Source organism: Chlamydotis macqueenii, chromosome 16, assembly GCF_036417535.1.
Source record: "Chlamydotis macqueenii isolate bChlMac1 chromosome 16, bChlMac1.mat, whole genome shotgun sequence".
Lineage (NCBI taxonomy): Eukaryota > Metazoa > Chordata > Aves > Otidiformes > Otididae > Chlamydotis > Chlamydotis macqueenii.
In genome coordinates this window covers 12,964,577-12,978,807 of record NC_141571.1, presented here as the reverse complement: position 1 = coordinate 12,978,807, position 14,231 = coordinate 12,964,577, and the positions used below count along the sequence as shown (strand labels likewise).

The 14,231-nt window shown below is 47.3% G+C and overlaps 1 protein-coding gene across 3 annotated transcripts; it reads right to left on the bottom strand.

Annotated features, from left to right (window-relative positions):
• Positions 1-287: 287 nt before the first annotated feature.
• On the bottom strand, positions 288-13,345 carry LSM14B (LSM family member 14B). 3 transcript variants are annotated; one of them, XM_086760739.1, is made up of 10 exons: positions 13,027-13,345; positions 8,322-8,485; positions 7,838-7,973; positions 7,260-7,376; positions 5,295-5,465; positions 5,090-5,170; positions 3,466-3,627; positions 3,133-3,286; positions 1,960-2,131; positions 288-1,594 (listed from the first exon to the last, which is right to left on the bottom strand). In XM_086760739.1, exons 1-9 carry the CDS (start codon positions 13,145-13,147, stop codon positions 1,966-1,968), a joined length of 1,272 nt encoding a protein of 423 aa, XP_086616865.1. In that variant the 5' UTR covers positions 13,148-13,345; the 3' UTR covers positions 288-1,594; positions 1,960-1,965. The 3 variants fall into 3 exon arrangements, with proteins under 3 accessions (XP_086616865.1, XP_086616864.1, XP_086616867.1); XM_086760738.1 differs by having other exon boundaries at positions 1,960-2,137; positions 13,027-13,341; XM_086760741.1 differs by lacking the exon at positions 7,260-7,376 and having other exon boundaries at positions 1,960-2,137; positions 13,027-13,343.
• Positions 13,346-14,231: the final 886 nt, after the last annotated feature.

Below are 14,231 nucleotides of genomic sequence, written 5' to 3'. Positions count from 1 at the left end.
AAACTAGAGGCTGGCAGCAGCCTCCAGGGAAGCTGTTCCAGCACACACCCCGTTTGGCCGGTACGAGCCCAGCTCCTGAAGGCATTTGGCTACTGAGCCAGCAGCACTGCCGCCCAGAACAGGCTCCGGCCAGGCACCACCAGCCCGGGAGAGGTGCGGGCTCAGGCGATGTGGGCAACAGCGACAGCTCAACAAGGGAGCTGGAACACAGGAACACAGGCATCGGCCAGGCTGTGGGGACTGATGTCACTGAGCTACATACAGAACAAAGGAGGAGGGAAACACCAAACATTTACATGTTTATTATAATTACAATTTACATTACTCCAAAGAGCAGCCCCACTGCTATGTTCTAACTCTTAGCAATAAAGTCCTACAAAAATAAATCCAAGCTTTTACAGTAACCTAGGTCAATGCATAACTAAAAAATTCTAGCTATGTAAGGGGTTCGGTCATCAAGGTGCTTTTTCAACAAAATCCCCTACCAACCAAAAAAGGGACACATGCCTACAGCAATTTAACCTACTTATTCATGCAAACAAATGTAACCCCCCTCCCAGCCCCTCTCCCCACATACAGATTTTTAAAAACAAAAAGAAAAAACAACTAAACTATTTACAGTATGGGGGTACAGAGGAAACAAATTAAACATGCCCATCTGTTAAGCTTCATTACAAGGACTCCCATCCCTAGTTTAATGAAAACATTCCATAGTGTTCCACCACAGTCTACTAGTGTACAGAGCACTGTTTGCGTTTGGTACTACCGATGAGCAAGATACACACCGAGGCAAGAAGTCAGAGCTTTGGATCTCCTTCCCAGACAGTCCACTACTGCCAAAAACTCTTCATTCTGAGCGCGCGAGCGGAGACGCTTGCCGCTCCTGTCCCGCCGAGGGCCCAGCGCGCTGCCCTGACGCAGCGTGGAGCTCCAAGCCTCTGAGGAACACCCAGCACCCTCCAGCTCGAGGGAGTCACGGTGCTGGGCAAACCTGCAGTACCAGGCGGCAAACAGTCGTACAGTCACTGACACTACCACATGATCAACAACCCAGTATTCCCAAGTGACAATATACATAACTCCTCAGCACCAGGAATCCATTCTTCCAGATACCAAGTACTTCACACTTGCTGCCGAGAACAGCGAGACCAGCAGCACCAAAGAATCCATTTGGTTCCTCAGAACAAACAAATCAGAGCTGGTTTATTTCAAGTGAGCTTTGGTTCCATGTTAAAATAGCATGATTTCTCTTCTTCAGGGTTCAGAAAAGGAGCCTGACTTTAAGCTTAGACTGTAGCAGCCTTTGAGAGACCCAGAAAGAAGAACCATTTAAGTAAATTAGTCTGCACTTAAAAAAACACAAACAAAAAAGACACCCTGAAGAAGGTACCCCTGAACACATTCCCTCTTCCAAAAAAATATTCCAGCTGACAGCTGCTGGTCCAAAATAAGTCCAGAATAGAAGCAGTAGTACATGAAGTTCTGTTGCTTGAGCTGAGACAGTAAACAATATGAACCATTTTCCCACATCAGTGCAGCAGTTGGTTGTTTTCTTTCTATATACAGTTTCATCCTCTCAGAGAGATGTCAGAACCTATTTAGAGAAAAAGGCAGAATTAGACTTGGTACCATGGGGATCTTTCCCCAGGAAAGAAAAAAGCAGGAAAGTTTACACTCAGGTATCAACTGAAACGCTCTGCTACAGCCTCAGCTCAAACAAGCAGCTCTAGCTTTCTCAGACAGAAGGCTGGCCCAAAAAATCAACAGAACAATCAGCATGTTACAAAACACGTTAAAACCACTCATATTGTACCACTTTGAAGGACCAGATACAAGAAGGAACAATCCTTGATATATCCGTGAGACTGGAGAGCAAAAGAGGCTGCACAGACAGTTCAGGCAAGGAGTAAGAGACAGGCCTGGCACAGAGACAGTATTTACTCTTGCTAAAAAACTCACCTCAAGTTACACTCTGCCAGTTCCAGCTCTGTGAGTGGTTTGGTTTCGCCTTGCTGCTCCGCTACCCCTTCCACCTCGAAATCCACCACGAAAGCTGCGGCCACGAAGGAACCGTCCGGACACTCCGAATGTCTCTGTATTGAGCTTCCTCTCTTCAGCCCATGTGGTACGCCTGGAACTGAACAAGACTGCATTCAGATCTATCATTAAATAAGCACCAACTCATTTAGCCAGGAAGCTTCCAGCACCCTATTTTGTTGAACTAAACTGTGGCAAGAACAAGCTGCAGCACACACACGCTCACCAACTCCATTCCTCTGCTAAGCGTGGATTAGAAAGTGGCAGCTGTTGGCTTTTGTAAGCCACTTTCCTATTGGAAAAATAAAGATGAGCCTAGAAAAGGGTTGAACATGGTTTCGCTAGGGCTTCAAACCCAGCCTTGTTTTCTTGAAAGCTACACTCGACTACTCTTGACTCCAGTGAAGCCTCTCCAAAAACCCAGGAAGCCCTGTCACAACTGAGGGCAGCTGCACAGCACCAGCGTGTTCCTTCCTCAGCAAACCCTGCCTAGTCCTGAACACCTTACCACAAGTGCTTGGAAGAAGCCTTTGCTAAAGGGAAGCAGAAACATTACCAAGGGAATTCCACATAATGACACTCAAGGGATGTTGAGCCTCACCAGGCAGTTGATAATACCAGTGTCAGCAGCAAATTAATATTGAAAACATTTAATTTAATGCATTTTCACAGACAGACCTGACCTCCTCTCCGCCCAAACTCCAGGCTTAGCTTGCTCCTGTCTGCAAGTTGCACCATCTTCAGCACAGCACGACCCTGATGTCTCCTCCCACAAATGAGATAAGAAATTTGTTTAAAAATCAGTGGGTTCAGAGTCAGTACTGGGAAACAGAACTGGAAATTCCTGTATCATGGTTTAGGCAAGTGTATCAGTATCAGCTGAAATCCTTGCTTTTCGTTTGATCCCACTGCACGAAGGTTGGTTACTATCACTCTGAGCCAAACGCACGGCATTTGCGCTCCCTTTTAAAGGCCGTTTTGCTGACTTTCTCGTACTCCAGGATTTTTAAAGAATCAAACTCTATGACAGAGATTAAGTCTAGGATTCTATGCCTAAAATTGCATTTTAAAAGTAAGTTTTTAGAAAATACTCACCTAGATTTCAGTTCTGAAGAAATGTTGTCAAAGAAAGACTTGGATTTATCATAGTAGCAGTTGGGTCCCAGAAGGTCCTCCTCTACATTACCGTCATTGTTTTGAGTTGCTACTCCAGGGTCCCCTTTTTCTTCCCCCATCTCTGCTTTCTCATCTGAAGATAATAAAACGTATTACACTTCCTTGACGCATACTGAAGAGCCATCTGTTCTCTTGCTCCCTCAAACGAGATTTGAGATGCTGCCACATGTAATCATGCAGTTTCTCAGAACGCGTTTGTCTATGCAGTGTTTACTACTAGCTCAGCAATTCACATTTAATGAAGTCACAAACCTTTAAAGTTTAGTTTCTTCTTGAACTCTTTATCAAGTTCCTCTTTGTTGAATTGTGCATTTGCACTTTCAAAGTCAAAGTCACCTTCAAACTTTATTGTATTTTCCTTCACAGTAGTTGGTCTGTTTTGTCCTCTAGAACGGTTTCTGGTTCTCCTGTTTCCTGAAAGCAGGAGAGTTTACACACTTGGTAACACGCAGGGAGGTTAAATGACTTGCTCAAGACCAGAAGAAACCAGGGTTAGAACTCAGGAGTTTCTGGCTTCCAGTCCTGTGGTTAGGCCACATCTCTCTGAAAGCAACTTCAGAACTCAGCTGCAGAAGACACATTACAGCAATACTTTAACTATCTGAAAAGCATTCCTGGATGTCAGTCTCACCATTGAGACAGAGAATACCCAACTTTCCTTCCAAAGAAAAGAAAAGCTGAAGCAAGTGGGGAAAAGTACCTTTTCTGTCTGCTATTCATCTGCAAGTACAGTACTGTAATTACTCTACAGACCTGTCATGATGGCAAAGAGAAGCAGGTCACTGGTTTCAGAAAATCCACCTAAGACTCATCTAGTCACAAAGGGAGCTTGTACTTTGTATAGCTTCTGGTTTCCAACTGAGAAGCTATCAACTCCTTTTTGGAAAAGCTATAACCCCTTCCACAGTGCTGCCCTCAGGCAAATTAATTTGAAGACCTGAGAGAGCCTGAAGTTTTGTTTCCTGTCTTTTCTCATTTTGCTTGGGCAGAAATATCTGTCTGAATTTCATTCCACTTTCTTTTGACCTGTGCTTAAACTGCAGTCTTGAGATAAGACCTCTGCTCTATGGAGGCGAGGGCTCCATAGTCCCTTTAAGTTAAGAGCTCTGGAAATTCTTAAACAGGCTGCCCTTCCCAGTAAAAATACTTCATGTTTCAGAGAAATCAAGTTTCTGCTGCCAACGAAGGGCCACAAAGATGATAAAAGGGCTGGAGCACCTCTCTTATGAGGACAGGCTGAGAGAGCTGGGGCTGTTCAGCCTGGAGAAGAGGAGGCTCTGAGGAGACCTGATAGCGGCCTTCCAGTACCTCAAGGGGGCTACAGGAAGGATGGGGAAAGGCTGTTCAGTAGGGCCTGTTGTGATAGGACGAGAGGTAATGGTTTTAAAATAGAGGGGGGTAGATTTAGATTAGAAATTAGGAAAAAATTTTTTATGATACGAGTTATAGAACACTGGAACAGGTTGCCCAGAAAGGTGGTGGAGGCCCCATCTCTGGAAACGTTCAAGGCCAGGCTGGATGAGGCTCTGAGCAACCTGACCTAGTCAGCGATGTCCCTGCTCCTTGCAGGGGGGTTGGACTAGATGACCTTTGATGGTCCCTTCCAACCCTAACCATTCTATGATTCTATCTCACAGCATCAATTTGTATAACATACTTCCAAGTTTCTAGATAAGACACTAGAATTCTGTCCCCGGAATGTTCTGAACTTCTGTGACCCCAGAACCTATTTTGTTAGGGAAGCATCTCTGGGTGCCCAAAGTCTTAGCAAGCTTTATTTTGCTCTTAATCTTCTGTCTGATAATCCTTCACTGAAGTTAACAATATTTGCATTTATTGATTGCTAATGCGACTGTTTCATGTCAGGTTAACCTACCTGATCTTCTCCTTTGAGGTCTTCTGTTCTCATCATTCACCTGGCCCTGGGTTTGCACAGGTGCTGCCTGAACTGTATCAACTGAACAAGAAGGATAAACTTAATCAAGGAGCACAAGAACAAAACTGAAACAGTTCAGTCTGGCTATGCACCTTTGATGGATGCTTCAAAACAGCACCTGGAAGATGAAGCGGTGCACACATACCATTTGTCTTACTGTTGCCCTGGGGAACCTGCCGTCCATTGCGCTGAACCCCTGGAGTTACTTTCACTGGGGGCGGCTTTTGTGAATTCATGTTGTCAACTGGGCCAGTCTGAACGGCCTGCTCTACCATGGGGCTTTTGCGGACTGGGTGAACAGAAGGAAAGCCAGCACCTGGAAAAAATCCCAATGACTAAGTGCCTCTCAGAAAATGTGCCAGCACTATTCAAACCCTACCCACTTCTAGGGAGAAACCATTTTGTCAAGAATTACTCAAAGCCTTGAGTGTTTCTCATTACACGGTATGTTTAAATCGTACATACACTAGGTAAGGCGCTACTGCCATGCAAGTCGTGGCTCTCAAATCCAGAGCCTTAAATCAGGAAATCTACCCATTTATTTTTTTTAAACCAAGTTAGACACATTAGATAGCAAGCCAGGTCAGTCTTAGACAGTTTATACCAAAATCTAGGTGCATCCTTGGTTATGCAGGATTTTACTTTACATGATATTTTAAATGTGAAGCAAAAATCCACCATTCTGAAACTGCTCAAGAAAGCTTCCCCACTTTGTCAAAAGTTTTGCAGCAAAAGCTTAACCACCTCAACTATATCCCATTTTGTAAGCTGCTTTTAGAAGTCCTTCAACTTCATTGCTTATTGTTAGCTTTCAGACAAAGAAAACCTGAAACCAGACCAGGATCTCAAAGTTACCCTTTTAAATTCCTTCTTGGTCAAGGCCAAAGTGTTACCAAGACTTCTGTTGCTCTTCCATCCAGGCTTATTTATTCACACTACAAAACATGTAAATACTTTTCATGGTTTGGTATACCTTACACCAATTATATTAAAAAGTGACAGTCTTCAGTACTCAGAAGAAACACCGCATTCTAGATTTAATTAGAAGTTTTGGAGTACTACAGGTTTATGTAGTTATGCGCAAGAACTGCTTGGAAGCGAACTTTAACTGAATATACTTTAAGAGCAAGAAAAGTGAAAAGCTGAAGAGTACACACAAACCAAGCCACTGACACTTCTGGGTCACCCAAGTCCACATGAGATATACCCAGTAGGTAACATCATGCAGGTTCTCAGTTAATGTACACCTGAAAAACTTGCAAGGAAGACAGACATATCCTAAGGATTATTCAGTAGGACAAAGCTGCTGTGCAAGTTTAACACGAGAAAGTTTCAAAGCTTAGCCAGAATACTGAGAAAGTAAGTACAGATAGATGGCCAGAACCAGAGTAAGTAAAAACAGTTTCATGCCAACACAAGCATTCATGCTTAAGTTAAAAACAGATGAAACTAATTACCATGTTTAAATGCAGGCTGCACCTGGTCTCTCTGCTCTGGGGATGGTCAGTCTAGTATCTCTACTCAACCTTCTTCAGAAATTTTACACACAGAAGCAAGCACCCAGAACTATGTTATCTCAGCTTACCACAACTCAGAAATCGCTTGCTGTTAGTCATGCTTTACTAACTGGGAGTCTTGACAAGGTACTATGCCCCATCATGCATGAAATCCATCCTGATAATTCCTCAATTACAGCAATACTCCTGAATTTTCTATAACCTGTGTCTGTAACAGCAAGGCCACCCACAGTTTAAGCAGCGTGCTTGTCTTTCCAAGAAAGACTAATTAATTCCTTGCCTAGTCTCTAAGGTGACACATGTTCCTGGACAAGATGCAGCACATCGACATCCCTAGATCTCCACCCTCTCCTGATACTTACACAAGAGGATCCGCTGTCCTGTACTTTTTCTTTCTCCTGTCTCTCTAACTGATACTTCTAGGACAGGAGGAATACTTCATGTAATGAAAGGCAAAAATAGCTGAGAACATACTAGTTCTACTAGCATTACCCATATAAGTACTATCGTTCTAGGAGGGGTTAACAAGAACAGAGTGTTTGCAAGTGCCATGCAGTTCTTCCAAATATTTGGAGTCCTCAAACTGCTGTTACCCTTGGAAGAGAGCTGATGGGGCTCTGAAGACATGTCAGGCTCTGAAACAGGTTGTGGAGACGGAGAAGAACTAGGGCTGGAAGCAGCTGCTGATGCTGGAGGGCTTACCAATTTCTCTAAAGAGATAGAGGGAAGAAGAGAAAGCAAAGATATATGGATAAGATACAAGGTAGTGAAACATCTGAAGGACTTGGAAAGAGATACAAGAATCTCTAGAACAGCATTAGAGCAGCTTATTTTCAGTCCTCTCTGGGAACATAAGTTCCTTTTACATGTGATGTATATATAAGGTACGTTAGGTTAGAAATGAGCTGGCCTCAACTGTTAGGTATTCACATTACTTGCAGAAAGAAACTTCAGCCGTTTAGTTTCTTTCTGTCATATGCATCTGTGTGTGTAAGTGAAATGCAGGCCTCCTTGCAATAAGATCATTGCACAAAGTTGTTAACTACTTGTTCACCGCTTGTTGCGGCCTGACACTTGGCAAGGGATTTGGTCCTAGTTACTGCTATTTGGTTTCACAGTAGCTGCACACAAGGACTGCACCTTTATTCTAGCAAGTAAAGTTTTTACTTACCTAAACCTAAGGAAGCTGCATACTGCTGGCTAAGTAAAGAGCTGGCAGCAAGCTGGCTGTAAGGTGGCATACCTCTAAACGGGCTGTAAGGCACATGTGGCTGAAAGGATGACGTAGAGGCAGAGCCCAGTGAAGACTGTAACAAGACAAAGTACATTTCCATTTACAGTGTCCAGACGTCAACTTGCTTTGGCAGTGATTCTCTACTTCATGTACAGCATTACTAAAGCTTAAGTAAATACTGAGCAGGGTTGATTTACCTCTGATTTTCCTGCATTCTTAGGTAAACTAGCTCTGCCTTTTGTTGACTCAAGCCTTTAATGCTGCTGCTACTTTAAACATTACAACAAAATTCAGGATGCTTCAATTTGAAGATTCCCGGAGACACTTACTGGCCTTCATTTTTATAAGTTTATACCAAAATCAAATCTTTCATCATCAATGTTTAATCACAGCTTTGTATCATCACTTCATGCTAACTTACTTGAACAATGGCAGGATCTTGTGGCAGAGTATGTTGAGCTTTTGGAGGTTCACAGACGGTGATATCTTTGATGTCACTTCCTCGAAAAATAATATACTCATAAATTTCTTCTCTCGGAGGAGCAGGTCTGTCCGTAGGCCGGTCTTCAGTACCAAAGGATCGCACTTTAGGATTAGAAAAATTACTATTAGTCCAGTATTAAACACTGCAGCATTGTGTAAGTTAATATTTATGCAAAAAAATACTCTTGCAATACTTGGGAAAAGTAACAAAATAAAGGCTACCTCCAGAACCCTGAATATCTTATCACACACATCTGTTTCCTCAGATGTCAAATTTTTCAGCAGCCTGTATAAACAGTTTTGTTTACATCAAGCTGTGAAAGTAAAGACCACAGACCAGCTGGAGAGAAGAATCCTACTCCAAAACTGAGGACCTCCTCACAGCGCTATACTGCCATATTCCCCTCCCCAGTGCCTGACCTACGTCAGCACCCAGCTTGAAATAACTGGCACTGCCACAGACCACAGGAGAGGCCCCTGAAGTAACAGGGGAACAACAACATCTTAGAAGGCTTTAGAGCTCAAATTTGCACCTTTGGTTTCATGTATTTACTATAGGGATAGAGGTAAAGTTCTATCAATGACAAAAACTCCCTATTAAAATTCTCTCTGCTCCATGCCACTGGTTTTATAATGAATATCCACTGAGTACAAAGCAAGCTTTTAGTGATAAATCTAAAACCTCAGTGCCTACCAAGGCTTCACCGAGTCCCAGCTATCGGAACGCTTGAGCGGGTACTAACCAGTGATGTTACACATCAGAGTGGAGAAAACAGGCTGCAGTGGACATGTGGCAGGTACCAGGTAGAAGCATAAATTAATTTTAGCTGTTAAAGAGGAAGAGGTCAGACTCAGACTTACTGGGTTGTTACTGCAAGAAAACAGGTAGCATAATTAAATCAGACACTGACATATGAAAGCTTGAAATTTCAGCCGCAAGTTACAGAAGCTCATCAAGTTTACTAGTCTAGTTGTTTTCTTTCTTTGTGAGGCTTTGCCACCTCAGATAAGCACCAGCACACACTGGTCTGGTGTGTGCTTTCTGCAAACAGAAGAATCCTGTACTGGAGCTGCATCAATTCCTTCTAACAGGTTACCACAGAAGCGCTCAGCCTCTCTGCCAGGACAAACCAGGACTCCTGCAGTACCTCTACAAACTACATCCTTAGCAGAGCTTTCATAGGCACCTGCCATGTCACAGTCTGCGTGACGGGCCAGCCAGCTGCCATTCCCAATGCACAGCTGGAATGGTGCAAGCACAGACAGCTCTGTCACAGGGATGATAGGCGACAGACGGGGGCACCACAGCTTCCCCAGAAAGAGGGCAGCAAAAAAGTAGATCCACTCAGCCCCGTGCTGAGCACCGCCAGTGTACTATACTGTTACTAACTTACGAGGAGCACTGATGGTTGTAGACAGGGCTACTCATCAAGAGTCCTGTTCTCAGAGACGAAAAGCTGTATCCAGGTGGTCCCCCCCCCAGCAGCAGTTAGTGCTGCAAGCAGTCTTCACCTCTGTTCAACACGCACGCGAGCTCACGAAGAGCAGTAAGCTCCACGTACAGCAGATCAATGCCAAACTTTGTTCCCATCACGTTCATGCTGTTCAGCACCTCAGGTTACACCTAACTGGAAGGGAATCTTAACTGGTGCAAGGACAACTTGTCAGTCCCTTCCTTTGAAGGACAGTCTTCCATTAGTTCCTAGGGTATATAACCTCTCCAAGTCACTTTAAATCTCCAGCTGTTTGATCGTATTACAGCTGTAACTTAGTCAACTAGAAAGATTATAAACTGAAGGTAATGCTTGTGGCCTTTTAGACGTGAACCGTACCGCCAATCTCTCTGCTCAAGATCAGATTATTACAGCACACAGCTCATGGCAAGACACGCTAAAACTACCCAGGGGCTACTGCAGAATCCCACAGCTAGCTTGGAAAGCAGCACATTTTCTCTGAGCACCGGGATCAGCCTGTCAGGTTCCACATGGAGAAACATATGACCCACAAAGGCCAAAGCTGTCCAGGTAGCCTCTCAGTGGAATAGTCTCAAGGTTTCTAACTAAAAAGGTGGAAAACTACATCCTCGTAGACAAAACAGCAGTAAAGGCATTTGAGAGGGCTCTAGCCCTGCGTTTGAAATGTTTAACGGTTTCTGGCACATCACAAGGTACACCTTTAAGTTTCTGTGGAGGTCTGAAGGGCTGTCTCCCATGAAGAGTTACAGTGACTATTGTTTACAGACGAACAGGAAATCAATCCCACGCTGCAGCTAGTGTTTTACAATACCGTTTGTACTACAACTAGCTCTGCTGAGCTGGACCTCTGAAAGATCAGGAAGCACAGCAAGAGCAACTGGATGTCTGGAAAGCAGAGCTTACGTGGATATTTCTTGGTCAAAAACTCCAGTTTCTTCACACTTCCACAGAAGGGGGATTAAGTTTCTGGCGTTCACTGCCAACAGGACAGTAACAGGCTTGAACTTCCTTTGTTAGCAATTTAAGTTTAGCATCTAACAAGACAGACAACTTTCTTGCAGTGCTTAATCAAGCACGTGAAATCTCCTTATCCAGTGTTGTAAGATATCTTGCATGTGTTGAGACTTAACAGGGGCCAAATACTCAAAGCAAGGCTAACTTCAGTTGATTTGTAAGAGGTCTCCTTCAACCAAAATTTTTCTTTATATCACTCAGATTATAGAAATCCAGAGACTAGCACTTATATTTTGAAGTTGTCTTAGCCTTAAACACCAGCATCTAGGGCTTAATAATAGTTTAGTAACTATCTGGACAACTTCAACTGCATATCAGTAATTCACAGATCTTCTAACCCTCCAGAGATCAAGTGTTTTAAACTGCTGTACCCGCTATGCACAGGGTTGATATTGCTGCCACCGACTTCAACATCACTGCTATGTTCATAATTCTGACACTAAATATTGTTAGAAAGTCTCTAAATTTAAAAAAACCTTCTGAGCTGAAATGGAAAGTAGGTTTGTACAGTAAAGTTTATAGAGTGGTACTTTAAGTGGGGGAAAAAGTGTTCTCCATCTATGGTAACAACTACTTCTTAGGTATTCCAGTTCATCAAAACCAAACGCTAAGAGATCAATAAATACAAGAACTGCCAGAAATTTTATACAGACCATGTACTTTCTCACACCACAAAGCGCTTTAATCACATATGCCTTTGAAACACACCTCTTAAGCTCTGAAGTAGCAAGGGCTATGTGAAAAACAGAACTACGTGAGAAAACATTTCTACTTGCTGCTGGGTAAAGGTGAAGACCTTCCTGCACACAGAGTACAGGAATTGCATCCTTCCTGCAACCTCTCGGTGACTCGGAGTGAAACACTTCCATAAATAATTTCATTTGTACATTTAAATCAACAGCTGCATCCCTAGAAAAGGAGTGAATTTGTGAAAACTCGCATTTTAAAACTTCAGAACACACACTAATAGGTGTCAAATACTTATGTCTGGCATCACATAAACATAATTATACTGAATAAAGACTGTGGCATGGGCTGCCTTGCGGATAGTTGAGAATCAGGGAAGCGTGCCAACAGACAGTCTTTCAAAACAAGAGATGTTTGGTTTCTGGACAATCCTGATGGGTTGCTGAAGGCAATGAAGAAGGTGTGAATTTCCCAGAACAGGGAAGGACAAAACTCAGGGAAAGGAAAAGCTGATGTACATTAGCTGGAGTAACCAAGCTAGACATTAAAAGCAGTACAGAAATAAGACCTTGTTTGAGAGACTAAACAAGACAGGACAGGTTCTTCTGAGAGTAAACACGGGAGTTCCCAGCGCAGATGACAACTGGATCCAAATGACACCACTGAAGCAGGAGATAAAGATCACTGTTTCTACAGGGAAACAAGATGCAAAGCCTTGCTGAGCAGCCTGCGCGGTAGGAAGAGTCAGACCCACGTGCAGACACCCCACGGTACAGACACACAGACGGTGTGGGAGCTCCCACCTTCTCCACCTGAGCTGAGCCCGGTTATTGATCACGGAAGGAACAAAGACACGTCAACACCAACTCCGCTTTCCCCAACCCGGGGCCCTGCTCCAGCCAAGCACCGAGATACCGCCGGGCATCCACGTACAGACAGGGGCCGGGAACCGAACCATGAACGGCCACGCAGACCATCACCTTCCTGGCTCTGACAACAGTAAGAGGAGCCAGCATCGCTGGCAGCTCTTCTTCCTCCTCAGGGACCGGCAACTTCCCATGAAAACCAAGGGCTCCTCAGCATCCCGGGCCCTGCCCGCCCCACCGGGGAGGCACAGCAAGCCCCCGCCACGGCCCCGCGTCGCGGAGCGGCCTCCCAAATGCTGACTCACGGAAAGCCAGCAGCGCCCAAGGCACCGGGCTCCAACCCCGCCGCCCCCCTCCCTCCCCCTGCTCCCCGCACCCCGGCCGCAACCGCCGCGGGGCCCCGCCGCAGCCCCTCAGCCCGGGCGGGCTCCAGCCGCCGCTCGCCCAGGCCGGGCTCATTGTTCAGGGGACGGAGGCGGCGGGCGAGGCGGGCGGGCCCCCCGCCTCCTCTCAGCCGGCGGCGCCAGAGCCAGCCTAGGCCCGACACCCCCCCCCCCTCCTCCGCCGTCCGCCGCGGGAGGGCCCCGCCGCGCCGCCTCACCCTTGGCCAGCGCCACGGTGGAGTTCTCGGTGTCGATGGTGTAGAGGATGCCCTCATAGCGGATCTGCGCCTTGGAGATCAGGCTGATCTTGCTACCGATGTAGGGGGTCCCCGAACTCATGGCGGCGGCACCGCCGCTGGGCCGGGCAGAGGGGAGGGAGGAGGCCGCGCGGGTCCCCGCACCACTGCGCGGAGCCTCCGCACCCGCCCACGCACACTGCGGAGCCGGGAACCCCGCCGCGCCCGCCTTATATAGGGCGGAGGGAGACGGGCCGGGGGGGGGGCGACGGTAGGGCGGGGGCGTGCTGCGGTCCTGCCGCGCATGCGCCGCCGCCGCCTGCTATTGACCAGACGGGAGACGGGGTCAGACGCGGAGGGAAGGGGCGGTGGAGGGTGGGGGGGGGAAAGCCCGCGTCACGTGACCGGCCTAGGCGCGGGTGCCACGTGCGCTGCGGGCGGGGCGGGGCGGAGCAGAGCGGGGCGGAGCAGAGCGGGGCGGGGCGAGAGCTCGCGCCCTTCCCGCGCTGCGGCTGGAGGCAGAGGCGGGCGGGGGGCGAGTGACGGCGGGGCCGGGCCGGGCCGGGCCGGGGTGCTGACACGGAGTGTCACTGCCCGCTCACCCGAGTGGCCGGGGTTTTGTCACTTACCGCGCAGTCGGCGGGGATCGCCTCCCTCCCTGCGCCCAGCCGGGCTCTGAGGGAGCTTTTCCCGCCCTGCGAGCCGCCTGCCGCCTCCCCGCAGCCCGCTCCCCACCAGGCCCCCCTGGGGTTCTGCCGCAGAAAGGCCGCTCCAAGGCTTCCCGCGGGCGCCTGCCGCCTCTCCGGCGGGAACGGGAATGGCTGCCTCCCGCCCGCGCCCCTGTCCTCCCTGCGGTGCCGTGGCCCTTGGAAGAGCCCGGTTTCGCGGTGGAAGAGCCCTCGGTGTACGGCGGGGGCCCGCCCGGGAGGCGCACACCGTGCCTTTGTTCGGCAGGCGAGGCGGGATGTCGCCGGTGCGCCCGTGTCACGTCGCGGCTGAGGGACCACAATGCCAGGCCGCAGCTGGGGAATGAATCTTTCAGTGCAGCGTCTCCGGGGATTTCTCTGGCTCCCCGGCCATCTGCGGGTCAATGAGAGACAACCGGTAGCAGCTGGCAGACATGGTCACGGGAGGTGAAGTCAGTAACCAACGTGAGGGTGGACGGGGAGCAGGCAGGGCACTTGCAT

Bases quoted from the DNA above. Each gene is read 5' to 3' on its own strand.
- LSM14B (XM_086760738.1), bottom strand. From the start codon at position 13,147: ATGAGTTCGGGGACCCCCTACATCGGTAGCAAGATCAGCCTGATCTCC. The intron at 3,287-3,465 runs GTTTGTGACTTC...TATTATCTTCAG, and splicing joins GAAGAAACTAAACTTTAAAG to ATGAGAAAGCAGAGATGGGG. The intron at 2,138-3,132 runs GTGAGTATTTTC...AGTCTTGTTCAG, and splicing joins TCTTCAGAACTGAAATCTAG to TTCCAGGCGTACCACATGGG.